General features: G+C 44.0%; 1 protein-coding gene across 1 annotated transcript in view; it reads right to left on the reverse strand.

Moving 5' to 3' along the window:
- plxna2 (plexin A2) overlaps positions 1-27,496 on the reverse strand; it is a 274,068-nt gene that overhangs the window by 212,381 nt on the left and 34,191 nt on the right. Inside the window, exons 2-3 of the mRNA XM_033629173.2 lie at positions 23,636-24,969; positions 17,155-17,337 (exon numbers count right to left, since the gene is read on the reverse strand). Of these exons, the coding sequence (XP_033485064.1) occupies positions 17,155-17,337; positions 23,636-24,835 (1,383 nt within the window). The 5' untranslated portion in view covers positions 24,836-24,969. The remainder of the gene's footprint in view (positions 1-17,154; positions 17,338-23,635; positions 24,970-27,496) is intronic.

Here is a 27,496-nt window from a genome sequence, read left to right on the forward strand (position 1 = left end):
TGTTACAGGCATGCAGAAGGAAGTGTCCAATCCCATTAAGACTGTAGCCGTCTCTTCTGGACGGGCGGACTATTAAGAGGGAGTGTAGGCTGACAGCTCTGTTTCATGACAGCATGAGGCCAAGACCTGACATGCAGCTGTCAAGAGAAAGAGATGCCCCTGTGTGTGTGTGTGTGTGTGTGTGTGTGTGTGTGCATTAAAAGGCGCAGAAGTGAAGAGCAGGTAAAGGCTGAGTGAGCGGAGATTACCAGTGGCTTGAAATATTATCACATGCTATTAGCACTGTATCACTGTTCATTAGGCTGATGGCTAGCTGGAGTTACTTGACAGCCCTGCGGTAAGAGCGGGAGAGATGGAGAGAGAAATGAGGAGATAGAGTGCACACAGAATAGAAGTAGAAAGGAAATTGGAGCAGGAGGAAAATCGGGGAGAATGATAAAGGCCTGCTTGCCTCCATCCTTCACTGTCAGAGATTCAGCATCCAGGTTTCAGAGGTAAACAGGAGTATCTCAGAGGGAAACAGGACAGATGTGGCATTTAATGTCGCACCAAGACGGAACACGGCGTTTTACCACAATTCCTAATTCTAATTGTCACAACATCCATAATAAATGATGAACCAGATGACTGTAGGATGTCAAAAAGCATATATCAAAGAAATGATTTGTGTAGAGCCCATAAAAGCTTCCTGTAAACACCGTGTGATCACAGAAATGCATTAAACAATGCTGTCACGCACACAAGCTTAACTCTAAGGGCCCTGATAACTGCTGCTGTCTTGTATGAAGTGGGAGACAGAGGAGCAGTAAAGCTGTCTCACTATCAGACAGAAACATTAGTCGCTGTCACACTCAGTTTGGCTTCGCACAGACAACAGTTTAGTATATCATCAAAGCCCAAACAATTCTCATTTCTGAGATCTATTGGTGCTGCACAACTTGAAAAGACACTTGAAATGGAGGCGCACATTTGCAAAGTAGATGAGAGGAATGCTGTTTTGGATGCTTGAGTAATCTCGAATCATTATGCATGCTATCAAACACATAAACAATGCTTGTTTTTCCTTTTTTTCCCCCACTTCGTAACTGCTTCTAATGAGGATGATCATTACGATGCATGTAAAGAAGGGGAAATTCATCAAGAACTTCAAAAAGATTCCCCTCCGTAGCGAGCCACTGTTAGAGTTTCTGTGCAAGTTTACAAAGTATTAGTTTGCTCTCGCTCCCCCTCTGTCCTTGCTATCCCCCCTTTTATCTAATTTTGGACCACTCTAAGAGCCAGCAGTAATGAATTGGCTAATCACAGTTATCTGGCCTATTCAAGTGCTTTGTAAAGCAAATCAATAAAGCTTGGCACCAAGCCAGCCATCCACTTTGACAGACGTTGCTCGCTAATCTATTTCTGTTTTTTTGGGGGGGGGTTTTCTGTCCTAAAGATGTTTACTCTTTCTCTCTGCCTGTCCCCTTTCTCTCTGTGTACTTCAGCAAGGTCAGTGGGGAAAATGAAGAGGAAAAAAAACTCATATTCCATGCCAGCTGGCAACTGGGAGGACAAAAGTCAAGCACTGAGTACTTAAAGTTCATTTGACAGAGAGAGACATTTTCTCTTTGATTGGTAGAAGTGATGGAAGTCATTGGAGCTCTGAGACTTATACCTCGGGCAAGAAAAAACATAACAAGGCCTACACCCGCATGATGCTGTTTCCACAGTAACAGATCAATAACAGCGACGCAACAACTGATAAGAATTTCTATGAATTTCAAATGTTCTCCCTGTGGTGCCTACATTGGCTGCAGACTAAACAGGAATATTGATAGGCTGCAGGGCCCAGCCTCCCGACACAGATCCCTTGCATAATGCCTTTCCTTGTGTTTCTATTGCACATAAAATATTGCCAAGATGTGTGGGCCAGAAATACCATATTCATAAGAAAGGCCACTTCTAACTAACAGAAACATTTGGGAATATTCAGCCTTATTTTCACTTGTTTAATCTTTGAGCCTAACCAGGAAGACATGGATCTGGGTAGTCGGTGGCGCTTGATGTGGCTTCCCAATCCTAATGACGCTACTGCTCCCAACATTGGTAAAAACCACAGAATCCGCCACCACAGGCATAGTATGACTCCCAGGCTCTGCGAGTGAGCAGTAGTGTAAAAGCAGCGCCAAGATCTACGTCTTCTTTTCCCTCTCAGGCTCCGAGTGCTTCCAAACATGAGAAAATGTTCATGGGCATTATAAATAATGCTGCCGTTAACTTAATTTGTAGCCCAATCAACAAGAGAATATGATGAAAACTGGATTACAGCAAAGCTTTTTCTGCAGTCTCTAGGGAAAAGCAGCTCTAACAACAATGGGTTAATTAATCTCACTCATGAAGTTAAGGCCAATTATGGGAAGCACTCAACAGGGTAATTTGTTTCCTAAAAAATAAAGAAGCCAATAACAAATCTAATAAATAAAATCAAGATCTCTGCTGAGAAAAAAAACTGTGTTTGTGGTGATGCATTAATGAATAACTAGTGCACAACACATTTATGCACGTCTTTCGGGATTTGGCTGCTTCGGTGTGGATGCATACTGCCGCACATCGCCTGAATTAAAGTGCCGAAATTAAGCCTACATGTATAAATTCTATCTGTAGTAAAAACGTATGCAGTGCATGAGTATTTGTCTCTTGTTGTTAGATATGAAAAAAGCTTCCTTCGAGACACTGGCAGAGAAAAGAGCAAGCAATTAGAGGAAGCGAACGGAGAGGGAGACAGATAGAGGGAGAGAAAGCAACAGAGAACTGTTTGAATGTGATTAATGAGATCACTGCAGGGTAGGCTGTGTCATTGTAATAGTCTGAGCTGGGGAAGAGAAGGAGAGAAAGACTGGGAGGAAGAGTGAGGAACTGAGACGGAGAAAGGGACAGGAAAGAAAGAGGAATGTGAAGGGAATAAGAACAGAAAATGAGAGGGGACAGCCGGTTGCACTGACCAGGCTACATTTAACTCGCTGCTGTGAAAAAAAAAAAGAGGGAACGAGACACAGAGACGGAGAGAGGGTAAATCAGAGAAGGAAAAGCAGATGTAGGGCTGGGATGAATGGAACGGCAGGGGCTCTCAGTCTTCCCTTGGCCTTTTAACAGTGAAGTGTTTAGAGAAGCCTGGACCAGGTCTGGCAGATAGAGAGGCTTGTACTCTAAAGACAACCATGAAAGACACAGCCTGCTGCTGCAGCCTGGGGCCGCCGCCGGCCGACTCTTTATCTGGCACAGGGTTAAGAACAGAGCAGGAGGGGGTCAAGTGGAAGCCAGGTTCTCAAAGGTCACGCAGACATCCTACCGACTCAATGAACAAGCTAGTCATTAGCTAGACTGTGGATGGTTGTGCTGATTAAACACGTATGGTGACCACCTCCGCACACAAACACCCACATACCCGTACACAGGGCCTGACTTTTTTTTTTTTTTGCTCACCAGTTTCTGTGGCTAAAGTTACTAGCCATTCGACATTTTCACTAGCCAAACTTGTTGTTGGAAAATTAGATTTCATGTGATTAAAGTTGATTATATTGTGCTGCAATTTACTCACTTTGCTCGGCCAGTCTGAGCTGCTCTGCACCGACTTCCTGTTACATTTAGAGTTGATTTTAAGCTCCTCCTCCTCCTTGTGTACAAAGCCCTTCGTGGACTGGGACCGAGCTACTTTGCTAACTCCCTTGTCAACACTGCGATCATCTGCTGCCAGTTTATTGGAGGTTCCCAGCAACAGCCAGACGAAGATCAGGGATGCAGCCAAAGCTATGGAGCAAACTACCTCCAGATATCAGGGAAGCTAGCTCGCTAAATATTTTTAAAAGTAAGCTAAAAACGTATCTGTTCACTTTAGCCTTTAACTAGCTCTGACTTCCTGATACAGGTCTGACACTCTTTCTATTTACGCTTCACACTGCTGCAACTCTTGTCTGTTTTATGTCCATTATGTTTACTTCCATGCCCTTACTTTGTGCCTTGTGCTGCATTTCTTGTATGGAAGATTCTATAAAAATAAAGTTTATTATTATTGTTATTATTATTATTTACTCGAAAAGCTAGATTCATACCCGAGTCAACACTATATAAAAAGTATAACACTACATTCATCAAATATTCAGCTCTGATAATGTTGTGTCCTTTTGTATGAAACCAGACAAAAAAGAGGAGCTTCTTATTGCATAAACAATGAGGAAGATTAACTGAAAAGATAAAAACTAAACTGAAAAATAAAAGCGAGAGAAAACTTTGTCTAATTAAATATTTATTAACAACCCCAGTAAACAGTACAAAGCAGAAGAAATCTATGCGGCAGAGAAGAAATTAATTTTTTCTAATCGATTCAAATTCATGAAAGTCCCCAAAACAGACTGGATTCTCTTCTAACTGTGACGACTGACTCGTGTAAATGGGTCCTACATGGGCTGAATGCATTTCTCAGCAGTCCATGTTATATAGGCAGCGCCTCGTGTATGAAATGTCTTCACGGCGCTGCATTTTTATGAACTTAAATGCTTTGACCTGGTCATGGGTCATGTATTTTGCTGCATCCAGGCGCCGTCTCACTCCCTCTTCCTCTCCTTGCAGCTCTCATATATATAAAGGCCACGGGTGCACCGGCCAAATTGGCTAGTAAGAGTGACTGTATTACACGCTACTGCCAAATTCTACCTGCATTTGGCGGCTGCTAAGGTTAAGCCCTGCACATACGCTACATACATATTGAAAAAGACTCAAAGCATGAAATGGTCATTCTTCCAGATGCCACAGACGTGTGAATTGCATTGCCTCAATGAATCAAAACATTTACTATAAAAACTGTTAAAACAGATATAACTCAAGACGTAACGCTTCAGGCTTTACTGAAGTTCCTCGTTGGTGTTCAGCAGAGTTCAGACCACCTGCTGATCAGAGGGTATTCCCCTCAAAGCAAAAAGAAGGCCTTCATAAGGCACTTCACAGAAATATAAAGCCTCATTTCCACCACGCAGTCGGACTCAGTTCAGTTTGCTACACATTAGAGTGGTTATCTTTGTGTCTCCTCTGTCAAAAGTTGTGGATGGTGCCAACAGATCTGTTCCATTCTTTCCAGTTGTCTTGTCACCCCTCTGCCCAGGCACCTAGTACAATGATCCACCCAACATTTTCAGTATGGTACTTTTGGAACCAACAGTAACCCTTCAGACATGGCACCTAGACCCTCACGTTTCCTCCGCAAACAGTACTCTTAAATGCGGGTGTGTTGTTGTCACTCAATGCTCCGTCCAGCACTCACTGTATTTCAGGTGGAGCTAGAAACTCTGCAGTCTGTTGATTGGTTAGGAGAGAACCGTCACTCTTGCTCCACAAGAACTCAGTGCACAAACCTGCTATTTTTATACATCTCATTGATTAAGACAGAGACTATAAACACTCCAGCCTGGTCTTTTTTGTTCTGAAAATGTCCATGGACGATCAGCATGGTGCAGACATTCCTCTATTCTGCCTGTGAAGAGGAAATACAGCAAGAGCTGGATGGAGCAGTGATGCAGTTGTTAGCATCCAGTAACAACCCTGCCTACATTTAAGGGTACTGTCTGTGGTGGAAATGCAGAACAGATCTAGGGTTCAGGCACATGTCCATATGGGTTACCAACCAGTTTTTAGGGTACTATAAAGTGTTTGGTAAAAGACACTGCTTAAGAAAATGTCTATTGGCCATTCTGTCTTGCTGTAGAGGTTAGGTGGTTGATTGTCTCTCTGTGAGCTGGCATCCAGAAGATGTCCTTAAGTCCTGAAGTAATGACAAAAAAAATAAAATGTCCCTCTGTTTGCAGTTCTCCAAATAGTGCTGGTTTTACTGAAGGACTGATTCAGCCTCTTTGAGGAAGTGCTGCAAGTTGATTTGGGAGAGAAAATGTAATCACTAGCAAAACTCCTTTCTGCAGGCTATTCTTGGCTCCCAGCTGTTGCTGGTGGGCAAACTGAGAGTGCATTGTGTAATTTAACATGATTAACAAGGTTGCAGGCAATCTAGCATGGAGAGTCCTGAAGATTGCTGTAATAGATAGATATTAGCAGCTGTCATTCCAGCTAAAATGCTCCTGACGTCTCCATGCCACTCCAATTTGTCATTTTGCTAAGCTCGAAATGTTAGCCGCCTGCTTCAGAAACAGGTGTATTGAGTGGGGTGGTTTTCATTGAATTTTAAACAACACAGACGAAACAAAGGGCTTAACAAAGGGATGCAATTATTTGTTCTGTGTGGGATTAATTGGTCCACGCCATTCAATCTGAAACAAAGTGATGCGATGGCTATTTTAGAAGGCATTCAGTGAGAAATAACAATTTGCGAGCACGATGATTGGAAACAAATTCTACCTGGTGGCAATTGTGACAAGACTTTTCACGTGTAATTGTATTTCTTTTCATGTCGGCTCAAGGTTAATGCAAGTCATGCAGCGACAATAGAGATGTTTAATAAATCTATTAAAATGATTAATTCTTTGCGCTTGTTTATTTGCAGTCCCACGTGGGCGCACTAATGACCAGCTGAAAACAACAGAAAGCTGTAAATAAAGTGAAACGAGCGGAGTTCATGTTCATATCATACTTCATATATCACAATGATGAGTATGTGTGTGATGGCGACAGGAACTCCTTGATGCTAGTTTGAGTATCTCTCCCAGTTTGTCTCTACATCTCCGTCCTTTCCCACCTGTCCTCCTCTCTCTTTCTGCTTCCTCTCTACCCCAACTTCCTCCTTCATTTACAAGGTTGAAAATAAAGCCAGGCTGCAGCAAACACTGAGCCCAGGGGCCGGAGAACAGAGCGATGACACCTCTGCTTAGCTGATCCCTCGCTTTCCCGTAAAAATCTAGGCCAGGTTAAGCCAGGCCGCACCAAAGCAGGGCCTGGACAAGTGAAGCAGGTGAGCAACCTCTGGGTTGACAAGCAACAGACTGGCAAGGCTCTCAGATCACATTCCCTCTGAGGGCGACGAATCCAAGAACTAACTCGCTGAGGCTCATTGGGGGTGAACACAGCACAGAGGGCTGAGAGAGGGGGGGTTTACCACTTGTCCACCAGGGCCCTGTTGGAGCAGCTGCCTGCATTTACAAGCCTTTCAAGTCCCCGACACTTTATGCCCTACGATCAGCTGCTCCCCTCAGCGACACTCCAGCACCGTCTGCACAACAGACACATCCTCGCTGCTATTCGGGGGCCAGGTGAGTCGGCTGTGAACCCTCTGCTCCGTTAACCAGTTCAACAAGACTTGTCCAGTTTAAACACCTGAACCACCCTTTCAAGCTGCCAGGGGCACCATCCAAACCAATTCCCAATTACTCATCAGGGCATGATGAGAAGAATTAATTAGGCCCGAAAGCTGCACATCATGGTTGAAGGCTTGAAAGATAAAGAGCTGGAAGACATTTTTTCATCCATGGTTTACTGCTGATACAACCCAGCACTAATCAACCGCTGATTTCCCTTCAACACTCATATCCGCCACCATAACTGATGGTGTTTGAATACAGAAAACAAAGCATACAATTCAAGACAAAATATTGAGGTAGTACTAGCCTACAGGGGCCGAGCCCAAACACTTGACCCCAAAGTCCAGTCCAGTGTATCTATTGATTATTACTCCAGTCCAGTTTCGTCTTTTTGCGTCTTGTATAGAGTCCATTTCTCCCATTATCTTCCTAGTTGTGCTTCTTGTAGTCTCAGTTTATGTGTCAATTTCTCCATCAGAAAGATTTCTTTCACGCCACTGGTCCTTCATTGGATGTGTTTCTTTACCCCAGTTCTTAGTGATAACTTTCTTGCTTACTACTAGTAATATTTTGATCAAGTATCTATCACTAGCAATAACATCTTCTTCAGAAACATTACATAGATAAAGCACCAAACAACTGCGAGGAACCTAATATCCTGGTATGTGCTTAATTTTTTACATATCATTTAAAAAAATACAGTTATTTTCTGACATTTCCAAAAAACATGACATCAAAAGAGCCGCACTCTCGTGAACATTTCTGTCAACTATCAAAATGCTTGCTTTCCAGTTTTGGTGTAATAAAGAAACACATTGGATTCTTTCATGAGAATTCCCTCTAGGTTTGCGAATTAGTGGTTGAGTGGTGTATCTTCCATTTCTTATACCAATCTTCGTCTGAGTTCTTTATCCCATTTCACCTTGATATATTTAGTTGAATGTTTGTCATTTGCCTTCAGCCATTGACATAATGCCGAAATTATTCTTGTGTTACTTTCCTGACATGCTTAAATTATGATTCGGATGACACCATTCACCTCCTTAGAAGCATCTGATTTAATTTCACTTTTGTAACAGTCCCTTAATTGGGTAAAGTCTAGTCCATTTCAATAGTGTGAAAACTGTGTACCATAAACGGGCATGGTACACCAAGCTGTGCCAGAGTCCACTTAATAAGGTGGTCTTGCGTACTTGTTCATGTGTACGCATCAGGTGTGAATGCCAACTGAAACAAAGCACCGAAGTGGACTGCTATTTAATGGGACTATGAGGTGTTTCTAAACGGCAATCAAATGGTCGCATTTTATACTGATGCATCTACAGTACAGGCCAAAAGTTTGGACACACCTTCTCATTCAATGCGTTTTCTTTATTTTCATGACTATTTACATTGTAGATTCTCACTGAAGGCATCAAAACTATGAATGAACACATGTGGAGTTATGTACTTAACAAAAAAAGGTGAAATAACTGAAAACATGTTTTATATTCTAGTTTCTTCAAAATAGCCACCCTTTGCTCTGATTACTGCTTTGCACACTCTTGGCATTCTCTCCATGAGCTTCAAGAGGTAGTCACCTGAAATGGTTTCCACTTCACAGGTGTGCCTTATCAGGGTTAATTAGTGGAATTTCTTGCTTTATCAATGGGGTTGGGACCATCAGTTGTGTTGTGCAGAAGTCAGGTTAATACACAGCCGACAGCCCTATTGGACAACTGTTAAAATTCATATTATGGCAAGAACCAATCAGCTAACTAAAGAAAAACGAGTGGCCATCATTACTTTAAGAAATGAAGGTCAGTCAGTCCGGAAAATTGCAAAAACTTTAAATGTGTCCCCAAGTGGAGTCGCAAAAACCATCAAGTGCTACAAGGAAACTGGCACACATGAGGACCGACCCAGGAAAGGAAGACCAAGAGTCACCTCTGCTTCTGAGGATAAGTTCATCCGAGTCACCAGCCTCAGAAATGGCAAGTTAACAGCAGCTCAGATCAGAGACCAGATGAATGCCACACAGAGTTCTAGCAGCAGACCCATCTCTAGAACAACTGTTAAGAGGAGACTGCGCCAATCAGGCCTTCATGGTCAAATAGCTGCTAGGAAACCACTGCTAAGGAGAGGCAACAAGCAGAAGAGATTTGTTTGGGCCAAGAAACACAAGGAATGGACATTAGACCAGTGGAAATCTGTGCTTTGGTCTGATGAGTCCAAATTTGAGATCTTTGGTTCCAACCGCCGTGTCTTTGTGAGACGCAGAAAAGGTGAACGGATGGATTCCACATGCCTGGTTCCCACTGTGAAGCATGGAGGAGGAGGTGTGATGGTGTGGGGGTGTTTTGCTGGTGACACTGTTGGGGATTTATTCAAAATTGAAGGCACACTGAACCAGCATGGCTACCACAGCATCCTGCAGCGACATGCCATCCCATCCGGTTTGCGTTTAGTTGGACGATCATTTATTTTTCAACAGGACAATGACCCCAAACACACCTCCAGGCTGTGTAAGGGCTATTTGACCAAGAAGGAGAGTGATGGAGTGCTGCGGCAGATGACCTGGCCTCCACAGTCACCGGACCTGAACCCAATCGAGATGGTTTGGGGTGAGCTGGACCGCAGAGTGAAGGCAAAGGGGCCAACAAGTGCTAAACACCTCTGGGAACTCCTTCAAGACTGTTGGAAAACCATTTCAGGTGACTACCTCTTGAAGCTCATGGAGAGAATGCCAAGAGTGTGCAAAGCAGTAATCAGAGCAAAGGGTGGCTATTTTGAAGAAACTAGAATATAAAACATGTTTTCAGTTATTTCACCTTTTTTTGTTAAGTACATAACTCCACATGTGTTCATTCATAGTTTTGATGCCTTCAGTGAGAATCTACAATGTAAATAGTCATGAAAATAAAGAAAACGCATTGAATGAGAAGGTGTGTCCAAACTTTTGGCCTGTACTGTATATCAAACATCTGCGCAACTCGCCATGGTCAGACCCAGATCTACCTTCATTGCCGCCTTCAACACTGAAGTGGACTGCTATTTAACGCTACTATGAGGTCTTTCTGAACGTCTATCAATCGTTCTCACTTTCATACTGATGCCTCTATATCAGATGGCAGCGCAACCCGCCATGGTCAGACCCAGATCTGCCTTTGCTGCTACCTGCAGTTGGAGCTCCTGCAAGAGGCAGAGAGCTCTGCACCTGACAGACATGATGCTCTACCAGGTTTGGCAGATGATGGCTCCCTGGCAGCAGTGCCCTCACCCATTTCAACACCGCAACACAACAAAAATGTCACGTAAATGATGACGCAAGTGTACTCGGGTGTGGAACATTACTGATGTGAAAGCTGAGCATCAGGGGAGAGGAGAGGAGGGAAAATTGTACTCGGGCACAGTACAAATCAAACGTACCTAATATCCTCAAACTAGTGAAAGAATAGCTATTTTTATAAAAGAAATATATTCATGCCCAGGCTTCACAGCTCAATTACATATTATGTAAATTAATAAATAAATCTATATAGGCCTGAGTAACTCTGCTGCCTGCAAAACGCAGGAGAGGATGCCATCTGGGAGTGTATCCCTGTGGTCTCAGGTTCAACAGCTTTTAACCCCTGCTGCTCTGTATGAGAGAACTGGGTTAAGGGATGATCATTCTCACTGTCTTTGAATTGCGTCTGATTAACAGGGGAATCCTGAATGTGCCTCTGCTGAGCTTGCTTTAACCTCCTCGTTCATCTATCGCTGGGATGTCTTTCAACATCCAATTTTACATGTGCAACCGTGCCCTCCATCTCCATCTATATCAAAGGCAGTGCTCCCCGCAGCTCCTCTCCGCCTTAATGCCGTTGTTGCTTCCCACCAATTCCAGTCCCCATGTGGGATGTGTCTGTGCTTAAGCACAAAGTGAACCACACACAGCCAATTCCAATTTAGATGATGCAATTCTTGGGTAATGTGTATCCAGAAGAAACTGCATAGCAGATCGCCTATCTCTATAATCTGTCTCGCAGAGCCCTCGTAGCAGTCTTTTGGTCTCCGGGTACACAAGAGTGATAATGTAGATGATGGAGCCTGGTGAGTATAATGTACAGCCTGGTGAGCATGTAAATCTACATCTAGAATTTAAATAGGACATTAACTTGGGCTGGACTTCCAGCTCACTGGAACATCTTTTGGTGTTAAGCTTACGGTGAACTAAAGGTCTGGTTTTGGTCGTGATTGAAGCTGGTTTCCCTGTTGATAGAAAAAGTGCATGAAGGCCTGGAATATTGATTGCCCCCTAGCTGCTTTCTGCTGAAGTGAACATCTACTGGGCTCCACGATCAATCATCGCCTCCAGGGGTGCCACCCAGAAGTCCACAACCAGTTTCTGAAACCCTCATGACACCACATCTCCACATTTAACACATAACTGGTGTATGAGAGCAGGTTTCACTCTTGGATGAGAATGACTCGACCTTCAGGAAGTATAGATTTGTTTGTCTGGTCCTCCATCACACAGTCAACTGTAAGTACTTCACACCCTGTACACATGATCACAGCATGCGAGCGCTCCAACACTGTATGAGGCTCACAGCTGTAGTGTTATTGTTTCCACTATATATGCATTCTCCTCACCTTCGTGTCTGCTCACTCCCCCCACCCTCTTAACCCCTCTTCCTCAATCAATCCTCTGCAAAAGCCGGCCACAGGCAGCGGCATCCGCCAACACTATCCCTCCTGCTTTGCCATGCTCCAGCAAAGCCCAGGAAACAGCAGCATATACAGGAGCCGGTCTGCAGGGAGAAAGGAGAAAGGTAAGGAGGAGCGGGATTGAATGGGGAAGCGGGAGATGGAGGGCAGGGGAGGGGGGATTCTTTGGGAAAGGAGCCAATCCAATTACAGGCAGCGGTGCAGCCCTGGTTTCTTTGGCGGCACTAAATTCACATTTCAACGGTCCCTTCCTCCCTCCCCCAGTACCTTCCCCTTCTATCTCTGCCTCTTCCTGCTACTTCTTTTTCTTATTTTTTCTCATCATGGCTCACACTCACACCCCCTAACCGCGCATCGCCGCCGCGCTCCCTCCCTTTCCCCATCTGTCTGTCTCTCTCGGTTGCATGAAAGAGGTGAAGGTATAGAACTGAATCACCAGCAAAGCATCAAATCTTGTCGCCCTATAGCTGCGTCATGCTCACATCTGAAGGAAGCCTGCAGCATCCTACCCCGTCTACATGTCTCATGCAACTCGCGAGGAGCTTATCAGGCTTCTGCAGAGGAGCTGCAGCCAGGACTCATCGGGTCACCCTATCCCTCTGCCTTCCCTGTGACACCCGAGGGAGTGACTTGATGACACCCTGAATGTAAACACATGCATATTTCAGACAGAAATACACACACACTTAAACATTGACTGTGGGCAAAGCAGTCCTTTTCCTCACCCTACCACCATGTAGTGTTATTGATTATTCATTACCTATTGAAAAAGTAATGTTTTCTTTTTCCACCCTGCTGCAGACTGCTATGGTAGGTAATGTAGGCTAATTGTGGTCACTCTCTCTTTCATGCCCATTACATGGACAGTCAGCGCTTGTGGAATCATCTGCCTGCATACAAATCAAAACTGTTTCTTGTCCAATAACGTACCTGCATGCAAATCTTTGCACAGTGGGGCCAGCGCTTTGTCTGATCACATGATTTCAAACAAATGGGGTTCAAATAAAGTCCAGCAAACTCTTGCTTCAACAGTATAGTTTCACTAAAATACACACTGAACAAAACCAGAGGGGAAAACTTGCAATCCAGATATTCTCACTGAGAGAAATAATCAAAGTTTTCTTACACTTAAAGGTCCAGTGTGTAAGATTTAGGGGCATCTGTTGGCTGTAATCGTATATAATATTCATAACTATGTTTTCATTAGTTTGTAATCACCTGAGAATGAGAACTGTTGTGTATTCAATGCATCAAAATGAGCCGTTTATAACTTCATACAGAGTGGGTCCTCTTCCATGGAGTCTACTATGTTGTCCTACAGTAGTCCAGAGCAGACACCAAACACTGATTCTAGATAGGGCCATTCCCATTTTCATGTTTTCATGTCGGCCACCGTAGTTTTTCTACACGCCTAGCACATGATGGCAACCAACTGAAACTTCACATGACATGAAGTTTCAGTTGATTGCCATCTGCAACTTCAACACCAGATATTAGCTATTTTCTATGCCATCTTCCGCTGGGTATAATCTAAGCAGCAACCTCTGGTGATGAAAAATGAAGTCAGTGGGGAAGTAGACTCACAAGTCAGTCTTTAGATGCTTTGCTTAACTAAAGACTGATGTCCTTTTCCCTGATTTTGTGTTTAGATGGGCGGATACAATTTCAGAGTTTAAAAAAACTCCCTACGTTGCAGAACCAATAGTAAATCTACAGGGGGGTCCTTCGGTGGCTCGCTGAACTCTTGTGCTCGTAAACATAGTCCGACTGCGTTAAAAGTTTTAAACAAAGTCGCTGTAAGTCCTTCATTTCCACAATCTTGTGGACTGAGCACACGTTTGATAAAACGGAGTTAAAACTCTCGGCATCCATTTTCAAGCTCTCTGTGTGTTTGTTTCCTTGCGGACGAGAAAAGGGGGAGCGCACATTTCCGGGAGGGTGTGTCCTTTTCAAAAATGTAAGAGGCGTTGCTTTGTTGCCGGCCGTTTTCTCCGGTGTATTAAACACACTTTAGAAAGGAGTGTCCCCAGACTATCAGAAGGCGGAGATCTCTGATTGTCTGGTGGCGAGACTAGTGGGGAAGTGCCAGAAAGTGCAGTTCCTTAAATGGCCACTTGAGGCTGGCTCCAAAACAGAGTCAATTTCCATAGATGTTTAAATGCTGAATTTACGAACACACCGGTACCACCAGTGTTAATTGCATAAGTAAACAGGACCAGACTGGCCGACTCGTATGCTCTCACTCAGTGGATGGATGGTGTCACAGGAAGCTTTGTGATTGATTACACATCTATCACATCATGTCTATCTTACAAAGGAGGACGACACTTGAACGGTTTCCTCCAGTTTGTTTTGCTATTGAAGCTATAGTTTGCTAATGCACTAAAAAGTTAGCGTCACAGAGAAATCCATTATTCCTTTTAATACCTCCCCAATTTCTGATGAGGTGGACACGACAACCCTTAATACACATAACGTTATTCATCCCTACAACAGGAAATACTTTTTCCCTAACCTGATATGAAGTGTGCGCTGCGCATGTGAGCATTTTTGATGATCACCTCCGTCCAGTCCTTTCGTCTCATTTAACCATAGTTGTCTTCGTTTTTGTTGACGGGCAGTGGTGGCTGGTTTGACTCCTTCTATTCTGGCTCCCAATAACACAACAAGACGACATCTTAATTGTGGTGGAGAGTTGTGTTTTGCCTCCAGCTAAAAACTAACATCATTGTGACGTCGGCCCTAAAAGAGTCTACACAGACACTTACGTAACGTTTATGCTAGATTTGGTATTGTGGTGGTGTCCATTATCAATATACAATCTATGGTATAATCAAGGTATTCAGAACACTTCTATCAGAAAGAGAACTTCCATCATTCTTTTAATCTAGACAACTGCATAGTGAGAGGATGATGGCTAATTATGATGACAATAAATCAGATGATACTCATTATTGGGAAGCTTGCTAATGTGTTCTGCTCGTGCATGTCCCTTATTCTGTTGTCATGTGGATCAGGCTCAGTGGTTAAGTGCTTTCTGCTCTAGCCACTAGACCGTGGCACCCATTCTCTAGGTGCCCTTCTCATATCCTCAATTCCTCCCCCATGTTAGTGTTACTGTGGTTACAGTCATGCCCTTCTGAGGGGTACACAGCAGCACGCAAGGCTGTTTTGCATGGATTCTCAGGAAGCAGAAGACAGAGACAGAAAACTGTGGGAAGGCGAGCAGCAGCTACGGAAGCGTTGAGATAAAAACAATATGCAAGCAACGGCAACACAGTGGGGAAAACACTCTTTCCTGTCTCATCTCATTTAACCAAGTTGCAAAAGGTGCTAAATTATTAAACAGCTCAAACAGGGGATTACATCGAATGAATATTCACCACCGCAGCCTGATTGGTGTATTGATTTAATTATGAATAGATGGAGACCAAAATAACCCAGGCCAGCATCGTTTGTGTTGAGTTGCCTGGCTTGAAATAGCAGGGAACTTGCCAAAAGAGGTATCAAAATGGTTTTAGCAACTCTATTCCCTTTTCAGTGTCTTCCTCTGAGCTTCTTGCAGCTGTTGTTGAGTAGGGGTAGGGATGGCTGTATGAGCCAGTTATGGCCGTGTGGTACACTCCTGCTGTCATTCAAACGGGCAGCCCCATGGAAGGAGGAGCCAAATAAATTCTGACGAGTCCCTCAAACCCAAACGGCAACCTCCGGGGCTGAAAACTTAAAGCTGGCTTCAAGAACAAGTCAATCCCCATAGACTCCTATGTTAACATGCCCAACTTTACAACAGAAATAAACATGTTTATAGCCTGGTACAGAAAAGGTTTTGGTCTCTATGGCTGATTTCCACCTTCATGACAACTGTATAGGGGGTGATTTTCTATATAACTGACACATTTAAATGTTATTAAGGCTGAATGTTATGCATAATTAGACATGGCCACTTTGAATAAAAGGTGATTCTGTTGCTACGTCGCGATCACGGCAAGGACTTTGGTCAGGTAACTGCGTAACAGGTACACCATGACATAATCCCAGATTCCCAAAATATAGATGTAGCTGTAGCTGTCGCCATTTCAGTGTGTTTTCAGCTCTTAAAAGTTGACTGCTACGTTTTGGTTGCTTGTACAGCATTTGGTTGTACACAAAGACCCCGTAAGGAATCAGATATTCAGTTTTTCCTGTGATTACTTTTTCATTGGATGGTTTAAAACCTGTTCTTTACTAGCTGCAAATGCACCACGCAAACTAAGCTAGCAGCTACCATTATCTCCACCTTCTTATCCAGATAAGGTCACTTCTAGTTCCAAAACACCAAATGGCAACGGCCAAAATTCGAGGCTTCAAATCAAGAGTCCACAAACCACTGGGTGACGTCAGTGTGGAGACGTCCATTAGTTTATACAGTCTGTGTCAAACCACTGTCTAAATGAAGTCTAAAAAGCCCCATCAGTATGCAAGACAAATGACTACAGTGACTCAATGCACCTGCAAAAAAACACATTATGTATGGACATTAAAACGTGGCATTACCATTTTCACATTTGACAAATAGTCCAAGCAAAACAGTGCAGCAGCTTCTCTAAATTAATCAGCAAAACACAGACATATCTGATTGACAGTCTCACTCCTCATATCACCCTGAACCGAGAGCACAGCACTTACTTTCCTCAGCATTCAATCCTGTAGGTGAGTGAGCTCATCTAATACCTTGTGTCCTGTGGCTGAGGTGCAAAATCTATCATTATTAACTGGCCAGCAGCCCTTAACCCTCTGTGGCGTCTGTATGCTCTAACCAAGACTAGGAGGTTTAGTGCCTGGGCCTGCTCTCTCCTTTGCCTCTCAGTGGGCCACAGGCAGAAAGGTGCCTATTAAAATTAATGGGCCAGCGCAGGTTATTCAACACTGCGACACTGAAGCTCACTTAACAAGAAACTGGTAATGACCACTACAGTGAGCTAGCCATCGCCATTACCCCTCTCCGACGATTTGACAGCAGGCATTAAATATTAAAGAGATAAGTTTCCCTGTGACCATGATCCATCTGCACGGAAATAGGACCACTTCACGGTGTCTGTGCCCCACGGACCACTGGACAGCCGGAGTCTTTATGTATCGCAGTGGTGAAGTGAGCGGAAATATCCTACAACAGGCCTTTAACTGCTGGAGGAGAGGAGCCGGTACTCACCTTCTTTAGGCGTCCACTCTTAGTGCCCACAAAGGCCACACAGTAGCCATTGTAGACGTAGGAGGTGACGGAGGTCATGCGGTCCCGAGTCTCGGTGTAGAGAGTGTGACCAGTCACCAGCTGGGAGCCACCAAGTGGCTGGTTGATGTCCAGACCACAGAAAGAGTCGTCAATGGGCACCGGCTACAGACAGAGAGGAGAAGAAAAGTATGAATGAAGTGAAGTGGAACGCAGAAAAGCATTGTGAGATACAAATGTGTCACATTAAACACAGAAACCCTCGACATGAAATGTGCCATATGAGTGGGAAGGACAAAAATACCTCAGAGGAGAGACAGACTCAGAGAATAAGACATTAGGTGAGTGAAGAGGCCGAGACGCAGAGCATTATAAAAGAAGACAGCTCGGTACGGAGGAAAGATGAAGGTGACGGAGTGAGACAGAAGGAGAGAGCGATGGTCAAAGTTGTGGAAACAATGGCGGTGTCAGGGAGTGTCTGAGACGGAAACGAGGGGGTGAGCGAGGTGATCCTGAGCGAGAGTGAGATAGAGAGAGGTCAGAGCGAGGTGGAGGTGTGCGGGTAAGTTTGCCAGCCAGACAAACGCTTGCCTTTCTGTTCCACTTGGCAGACATGTTTCAGCTCCGCCTGACTGAGCTCCACCTTGCTCTCACCGTGGCTCATTACCCTGGCCTATCATCACACCTCTGCAGGAAGACACACGCTGCATGATAACTATGTGCACCGGCAAACACAGCGTGTGATACCCGTGCAACGCTGAGATATGCATCTAAGCGAAGAGGCTGCAATGAACCGTATTTACTCATTCATTAGCAAATAATCACCATCATAAAGTCTCATTAAGTTTGGGCTTTATATTTCCAAGAATCGCTTTGAGTGAAGACTCAACTCCGTCCTGCGGTCTGTCTCGAATGGTATGAGGAGGTGGTGAATGAGGAGCAAGGCTGCGGTCTTTCTGGTGGTGAATCAGGTCAGCTGAGACAGCCTGAGTGGCAGTGGCCTCAAAGTGCCATGTGGAGTAAAGTGAGATGGCCAGGCAGGCTGAGGGCCCAGCTCTCCTCCCATGTATACATCCTACAGCCTCCTGCTCACAAACACTATCTTATTCTATCCCCCTCTCTTCAACCCCGACTCATTAATTCTCTATCTGCCACTATATCCATCTTTGTCTCCTCTCTGTCTTCGTCCCTGTCAGCGCGGTATAAGCAGACTATGTTGAGTGACATTTCCCACTCTGGGAGGCAGCTCAGCCTCTCACTACACACTGTGGCTGTAAAAATACTATACGCAGATTTTCATGAGCGGAGCCAAAGCAATAATGCTGACAGGGAACAATCGCCTCCGCTCTCGCAGTCACGCCCCCCACTTTATGGCATTTCCTTGTATTTCCTTTGCCCAAAATAGCACAGAGCGCTGAGGGGTACTCCACTGCAGTATTTAAATTGGAGGAAAGAAAAAAATCATATAAGCTTACCTCATTCTTTTCTCTTACGGTTATAAAATCAAATGTACTGTATATAATTGTTTTAAACATATGCTGATTAGACACGGACACACAGAATGAATCAGATGGGGAAGCTAGCAGCTATCTTGAGAAACAGCCAGGAGTTCCAGACTTTGGCTTATCAATTACTGCTGCCTCAAATGCATGCAGCTACTCCACATATGGTCTGTTGGGATCCAGACCATTTGGTTCTGATTATATCTAGATTGTTTAGATGATGTACGCTTAGCAGACTTGGCCGCCAAGCCAGATCCCCCTGGATTCCATGTGGTGGAGTTTTCTCGTACAGCTTCTTGCAGATTTTTTTTTTTCCCCACTTTTTCCTCTTCCTTATCACAAATCTCACAAGCAGTGAGGAAATGTAGATTTGCCACGTCTCAGACTGTTTCATGCAGATTGCGTTGGTTATCTTTAGCGGAGCTATGGTGAGACAAAAACAGACTGTAACCCGGTGTGATTAATCCTTATCGAATAACTCGCAATACAGTATAACATTTAATCTATGCTGAGAAAACAGTTTGGGCTGCTTCAACAGTTGACTGGATAATCTTGTTAAACAATGGCACGAAGTGTTCCAGTTTGAATGAAGGATGAATTACATGTGACGGGGTATCTGCTCTCAGAGTTTCCCTCCCAAGATATATCAGTGTTATCAATACCAGCTCCCCTTTGCTCTCACCAGTGGTTAATTAGTCGGTGGGTCGTGAGCAAAAGCAGGACAGGATAATGGTGTTAGTCGGAGAGAGACGCACACACACACAGACACACACATACAGCCTGATACAGAAAGAATCCCATCATGGCTCCCCTCCTTGGGAGTGACTACAGAGATGGTGTGAATCTCCAGATGGCAGAAGGCTGGACGGCTGGGTGATAAATCTTTGATTGGCTGCTGTGTCTGAATCCCCTGGCTCAGCCTCAGCTCCATTCCCAGCCTCAGCCTTGGCCTGCGTGTAAGCGTACACACAGTGAAAATGTCTGCAAGACGGGGAATGAGAGCTGGGGGTATAATTAAGGTTCTCCGCTTTGAGCTCGGTGGCTACCTGCTGTTACAAACAGACCAGAGGAAAGTCACCGGGAAGGCATGTATAATTTACTTCGAAACCATCCAGGGACGGTGAACGGTTAACAAAAAAAACAGATCTCTCTGGTTGGTCTAACCTTGATTCACCTCATATTTTGATAGATCTGAGACACAGGCGCTCTAAAAATACCACACAGTGAGAATCGAGAACATATTTATTTAAGAAACACAAGATGTGGAACATATGTGCACTTTAAAGCAGCCACACTGTGCATGAGTTGGGGGGATTTACAGCAGGGAGACAATGTTAGCATGGTTGACATATCCGGGTTGTTAAATGTAATTTGTATAGGCTTTAAGAGTTCCTCATCCATTGACATCTATCTGCATAATCCATATTATAATATGGATTTATTGGCTGCTCATTGAGCATGAGGACATGGTCTTAAGGACTCTATTTTACATCTTCTTATCTCTGTGGCTACACACACAAAGCTTGTGTGTCCCCAGTGTACAGTGTGAAAGGAGAGCAGAACGGTATTGGCAGCTCATGCCTAAAGAATGGAGTGGGAGGTGCAGCTTTGCAGGTGACGGTTGGCACCCTTCAGAGCGAACTGAGATGATTGGGGACTCTTCTGGGAAACTGGAAAAAGGTTCTAATTTGAGCTCGCGCAGATAGAAAGCCTCCCAACGTCAGCATTGTCATCGCTATATGCCACCGTGTCTCCTTCTGACGCCTACTCTCCTTCCTCCAACCTCTTCTGCCGCCTTCTCAGCAGAGCTAATGAAACCCAACAGCGCCTGTTTGAGATAATGTCTCCCTCCTCCTGACAATCACCTCTGGCATTGTGCTAATGGGGAATGTACTGATTGTAATAAGAGTGGTCAATTGAGTGACCCGAGGGGATTAGCAACAAAGGAAGCTGATCAGTGGCTCTCATCATGGTGTGGGTAGGGATATCATTAAACCTTAGAAATATATTAAGACCTACACCACAGCTCCATCCCACACTCACACAGACACACACTCACATGTATGCTCTCCATCACAAGCTTTTCCTACATACATGTATTAAAGGAACAGTGTGTAAGATTTGAGGGGGTTTAGTGGCATCTAGCAGTGAGGATTGCAGATTGTATCCAGCTGAAACTTCTCCCGTGTTCACTGTTCAGATTTTTACCAGGAGCTAAATTATCCACATAGGTCTCTTCCTTCAAAATAAATGGATTGGGAGATTAAAGCCGGTAAAACATCTGAATATTGCAGTTTTATGTTACAAATCAGTGTTTCTTCTACACTGTTCAGCATGTCGGAGAAGGGCTGTAGGTTTGCACCTGCTAATGCATGCTCACCTTATTCATCATCCAGACATTCAATTCGGTTTCAACCAGGAGCCAAATTATTCGCAGTGGTCGTCTTTGCTCAAAAACAAACACTTGTTGATAAAAACTGGCAAAAATACTGAGTAAAGTTGTTTTACATTACAAATGAGTGTTTTTCTGATGTCGTCTGGCACATCGGAGATGGGCTGCTAGCCAAGCACCTGCTAATGTGCGCTCAGTTTTTTTCTCTGATCATTTAAGATCCAGACTTCCATGAGGTTTTTACCAGGAGTCTAAATATCCGCAGAGGTCTCTTCCTCTCCAAACAAATGGATCAGGTGACTTAACCCATAAAAAAACTGAATAAAGCAGTTTCACGCAAAAAAAAAAAATAGTGCTTTTACAACACTGCTCATTGCGGAGGGGCTGCTAACTACAGTGGCCGATGACCCTATCTAGAGCCAGTGTTTGCTTTGTCCTCTTTGGGCTACATAATATGGCGACGGCATGGTCTGTGGACAAGGACTTGCTCCCTATGTAAATATAAATGGCTCATTCTAAGGTAAAGAAAACACAACAATTCTTATTTTCAGGTGATTGTCCACTAAAGAAAGACACTTCTTATAATATATTCCATTTCTGCCAAGATATCCCTCTAAACCCTACACACTGGACCTTAAATACAGCACACACACATACACACACTGTAAGAGACTAGTTACACTTACTTACTTACACTTAGCTAGTCATTAAGTCTGAATATTCTTAAATTCTTATTAGCAATTACAGAATGAAAGCACAGAGGACTGTAGCCTCCTGGGAATGAGGGAAAATCAAGAAACTTAATTCGACTTGACAACATGCAGCAGATACATGGCCTTGTATTACAGGATAATTGGGGATTTCAGAAGAAATAGACTGGTGTGTGATCTATGCCAGCATCTAAAGCAGAGCAACTTGAGCGACGCCCCCCCCCCCCCCGACTACTTTTTCTCGCTCCAGGACAGGAGGGGGCGGGGGAGTGTGTTTATTTGTATTGTGCTCAAGGAGAGTGTTATCACTTTGATGGTTGTCAGGAAAAATAAATCGTCTCTCATTAACGAATATCTCTCATTGAAAGACTTGAAAGTGGATGTTGTGTGATATCAGAGCTGCAGAACAATTTGATGTACAGTGATTACATGTGGTGTGAGAACCGTCTGATAACATAATAGAGTGTGTGCTATGCCAGGCAGTCAAAAGCACTTCCTAATGACAGCTGTGTTTATTTTCATTACAGCACACGCCCTAAAACTTTGAACGCTGAGGTTTCGAGGCTCATTGAGAAGCTTTGGTCATTCCCTTAATGTTTAAGATTTTATTTAAGGGGAGGAAACAAGATGTAGACACTGTTTGGTAAATGTGGAATTCTGACTGTCAAACGAGGCAGTGCTGATTAAATATGAATCAAGATTCTGTTGCTGCATTGCCTATTTCTCACCTCAAATGTTTTCAGAAACATATTTTAGTGTACTGTTAAGTGGGATTTATAGCTCTGCATCAAATCAACGCCATAACCTATGCCACAGCCTGACGTGCACCTCCCCAGAAATGTAATTACACGTCATGGTGACACAGACCTCCTGTCTATGTTTATAAGCTGAAACCATTTCCCTCAGTGGAAACGAAGCTTTTGTTTATTTTAACTTCACACATAAAAAACAGTAAATTGTGAAGACAATAAAGCCTCCACAAAATAACATTTTAAGTCTTGTGTGTGATCTATCCTGGCTTCATATGAGCAGAGGAAATCTCAGCTGGTCTAATTTATACAATGTAAAATGCCATAGGCTTGTGCTAATAACGTTAGCATGTTGTATTTATGGGGAAAATGTGTCCAGCAAAAGACAAGTGCTTTGTCTGTGAATCCTGCGAGTTATAATGAAGCCAATTTGTGCCATGTGCTTCAAGTATAAATCACGCTTTAGGTTGTGAAATGGGAGACTTTACTGAGGCTGTTTAGCAGTACTTTGTTTTGGCTTGACTGTTTCCAGCATGGCGGATGGGTCACAAAGTTTCTCATTTTAAAACTATGTTCCTGAAACATCTGAGGCGAGAAATAAGTAATGCAGTGACAGAAACTTGATTTATATTTGAGCGCTGCCTAGTTCGACAGTTTGACCACAGTTCACGGGCAGTGATTGACATGACTGACAGCAGCCTTAGAGACCCCTCAGCTCTGATTGGTTGTCTTTGTTCATGAGTGGTGGGCACCTGCAATTGCCATTAAAAGCTCTTTTGACATATCATGCATTTAATGTACTCATGTAAAGATGTGGTGACAGTTTCAGTCAATATGGCAAGCTATTTTTATAAAGGCTACAAAGTACAGTTTTAAAATGTACAGTACATTAATGATTCTCTTGCCTTTTCATGTGGCTTATGACTCATCCTCTACTGCACATCAGTGAGATCCTGCTTCAACCTAAACTTTCTACATTTCACAATAAAAGCAGCTTTGGACCATTTACTTTTTCTCCACAGTGTCACCACATGGAAAAGGCTTGTTTCAGTTAAAATCACAATAAGTGCATGCTCTGTGTATCATCAGCATCTTATCACTGTAACTCACCGCTTTGGTGCACTGCACATCCTTCCCAAGCAGCCAGTTGAGCTCCAGGTTCCCTTCCCCCTGGTAGCAGGACTGCAGACGGTCCTTGATCCGCGCATTGATGTCTCGGATGGTGAAGACGCAGAGCGCCGAGTCATCCGGTGGGCGATGGAACTGCTTCTGGCCCTTAGAGAAGATGGTGAAGAGCACGTCATCCTGGGCGCTGATGTTGAGCGAGGCGGCAAGAACACGACCTGGTTTGCCGAGGTAGGCGGCCTGCAGCAGGCGGTACTCGATGCCGTTCTTCACACAGCCAACGGGCAGAGAGACATAGGAGTGGAACTTGCGATCGTCTTTGCAGAGGCGGACGATGCGAGAGGTGTAGAAGAGGTCGCTGGTGGATCCGCTCGATGACATGCTGTTCTCCGGTGTCTCGGGCTGCACAGTCAGGAAGTAAACAAAGCTGCCGCTGGCAAAGCCGTAAACATAGTAGATGTCAAAGTGGGAGACCAGGGCCAGTGTGTCTGATGGGATCTTGATGAGAGAGGACACAAAGTCAGTGTGCAATTCGTAGTCGAGCATCGCAGAGGATTCTGGGTCACGGGGCAGCTTTCGACTAGAGATGGTGGGAAAATAGTCCTGTTTTCCATCTACTGCTGTGCCAATAAATAGGGTGCCATCCTGTCCCTGTGACGGCACAATAACCCCATACATGGTCCCTGTCTGGTTGACGCTAGAGAGGTAGTGCTCTTTCTTGTGGGAGGGCTCCACTAAGATAAAAAGGTCATCCAATCTGAGCAGTTTACAGACACCCTGGTACAGGCTGCCACAGGCCAGCAAGCGGTTTTGGGAATAATCAATCAGGAGAAGCTTGTTGACATTGTTAGTAGAGACGAGGGGCTCAGAGCAGGGCTGGACTATCAGAGGGGGGTAGCAGGCCTTGTTGTCGTCCTCTGGGCCTGTATCATGGGAAACAAGGAGGGTCAGATTGCCTGACAGCTTGTACACACGGTTTACTGCTCCAATATACAACGCTCCTGTGGTCTGGTGAACCGTCAGGTGGTTAAAGACCCAGTCCCGACGTTCAGGGTGGAAACTAGTGAATGTCTGCCCACTGCACAAAGCAGGGATCGCTAAGAGCCAGAAGCCTAGCAGAGAAGCTACAGCTCCTACTTTGGGGTCAGGTGATAAAGTCCTGCGCGTAGCCCGCCGGCCCTCCATGTTTAACGGGCCTGCGAGGAAACTGCAGAGGAAGCGGAGAGAACGGATGAGGGGAAGAAGGGAGGAGACCTTCGCCTTTTTGTTGTTGAAGGCTAACTTGCAGGTCAAATCTCCACAAGGGTCTTCACATGTTTCTGGAAAGGAAAACAAGACAGACAGAGAGAAGCTGTTAGATATCACAGTATGACTAACACATCCTGCAAAGGAAGCACATCTGACCAAATGGAAAACGCTCTTCATTAGAAAAGCTTTCACTGCTTGAAAAGGTCAAAGTTCATCCTGAGTAGGCGATGAGCAGTGGAGAAGGGGAGTGGAGGTTTAAAGAGACAATGAACGGAAGGCATAATGGTACAAAGGAATTGCTGGACGGGGCAGGAAAATGCAGGAAAGAGAGGCAGGTTACAGCAACGGAAATTAGACTGACCTGACTCATACTACCGTCGCCGCTGTTACACAGTGAGCAAGCGGTTTCTAAGAACAGAGCACTGGACTCACATTTCACATAAAGCCTTGGACACTTGGCTGTGAGTCATCACACTTAAAGTCAATTGAAAATGTACTTTAACTTATTTAAGCCTAGGTATTAAAACTTTAAGTCCCTCTCCACACACATTTTAAGGTAAGGTGTAAAAATACTTATACTACTAATATTTTGTTCGGCATAATCTTCCCACATAATAGTTAAAAAAAAAAGTCTTTCTCTTTTTCCCTCATGAGAAATTTGCTTGTGTTAACTTTTACTTTCCACTTTTTCCAACGCTGCTCATGCTAAGTTGAATGGTGAAAGAGCAGTGTGCATCAAGATGGCTAGCATTAGCGTTAAAGGAAACATCAGAGAAACTCAACCATACGTGTTTTAGTCTTAGTCAGACCCAGACTCAGATGAGGAGTCTGTTGTGCACCTGTATCAGAATGCTAAGTGTAGTTAGCCTCTTCTATTTGTTGTTTGTTAGCTTGAAGGCTAACTTGTGGGCTGACACAGCGTTAAATGTTGTAAATAATATCTGCTATGATAGAGTTTACGGTAGGTAGTGGAAGAAAGCTCCAGGGTTCAGTTTACATCTAAATCTGCACACTCTACTATGTTTGCTGTCAAAATTTTGACTATGCTAATGCTAACTCTGCTGTCTGTACTAATAAGTCTGCTCTGTGCTGGAGGTTTCAGGTTTCTTTGTCAGTGTTGTGTCAAAGTCTGTTCCCTAGTGATATGTGTTTCACTTATCAATCAGCAACTGGCCTTTGTGTTAGTGACGTACTTAATCTAGCTTGCCCAGTGAACACCTGAATCTCAGATTTTAAGGAAGTGCACAGACATCACCTCCTTTGGTATGGGATTGTGAAAACACCTCTCTAGTGACTAACTTTGCACATACAAGTCAAGATAGAGAGCTGCAGATATGAGTCCTAAAACCCAGAAGCGAATTAGCATTTTAGCACTCCTGGTCCCCTTGTGTCGAAGTCAGTGGGTTTTTTTAAATGGGTTTTTGGTTAGATGCCTGAAATTAGGTCTGTGGTTAACACAAGCTTAAGAGATGTTTTGTTCTACGCAAAATACGCTAAACAGGTGGTTGCTAATAAGTGGCTAAATGAGACTACAGAACCTCCTCACACCAAATGCATCTTTACAACCTCGTTTTGGTAGAGATGGTTGTTCATGCAGCCGTGTTGTTGGTTGCTCATAGCTTAACATTTAATTTTTACTTCCGCATTTGCAATTCAAAAATCCTAAAGAGTGTACGCTAAGTATCATAAACCTTTCTTTACACAGAGCTTATTTTCTGCAATAATCCAAAGGAAAAATCCCATTTGCTTTCTGACAAGGGAACCAGAGCAACGCTAGCTTTTGCATTGGCTAACAAAAACATCATCACTACAGCACTCTGAAGTCAAGGTCATTTATAATGAGGGACATAAACATTTTTGAGAGGACTTTGAAAAGTCATCTTTCACCCATTAAACAAAGTTAAAATGATCTCAAGCTCCAAAACATTATAATAACAATATTTGTGACTGTAACCATTTTGCTGAAACACCACAATAGATGCCATACCAGAAACATAACCACACAGCTACACTGCCTGGGCTCTTTCCCTTTAAAACATGAGTCTCCTCATTTAATTCCTACATTCACCCCCTCCCTCACATTTTCACTCTGACTACAACCCATCAACCAACACTCCTATCATTTGTCCCCTTTCCATATCTATCTGTAAAAACATACATCAAGCAAAGTCTGCAATTTATGCAACCACGCTCAGCCTGGGCTGCAGAGATCTCTCTCCGTGCGCCATAAACCAAGAGACTGAGCTTAGTGCTGTCTGTCCCCAGGAGTTAATTATCTCGTCCATTGGAAAGGAAGGCCTGGATCTTATTACTGGAACAAAGTGAGAACAAATTGGGAGCCACTTCCACACACCCCTCCCCTTACGCTCTGCTCTTTAAGGGGTTTTACACGATCTGAACCTATTAATTATGATTCTTCTAAACATTGCTGTTGGTTTTTTTATCCTTTTATTCTATTCATCTCCTGCTGACATGATCAGATCGTGAAGGGATTAATCACTGGCGGCACAACAATCATCTTTAAATGAATCAGCTACCGTATTAGATCTGTACACAGCTTCCTCATAAAAACACCAGCCAGCAGTATATACAGTGTGT

Source organism: Epinephelus lanceolatus, chromosome 8, assembly GCF_041903045.1.
Source record: "Epinephelus lanceolatus isolate andai-2023 chromosome 8, ASM4190304v1, whole genome shotgun sequence".
Lineage (NCBI taxonomy): Eukaryota > Metazoa > Chordata > Actinopteri > Perciformes > Serranidae > Epinephelus > Epinephelus lanceolatus.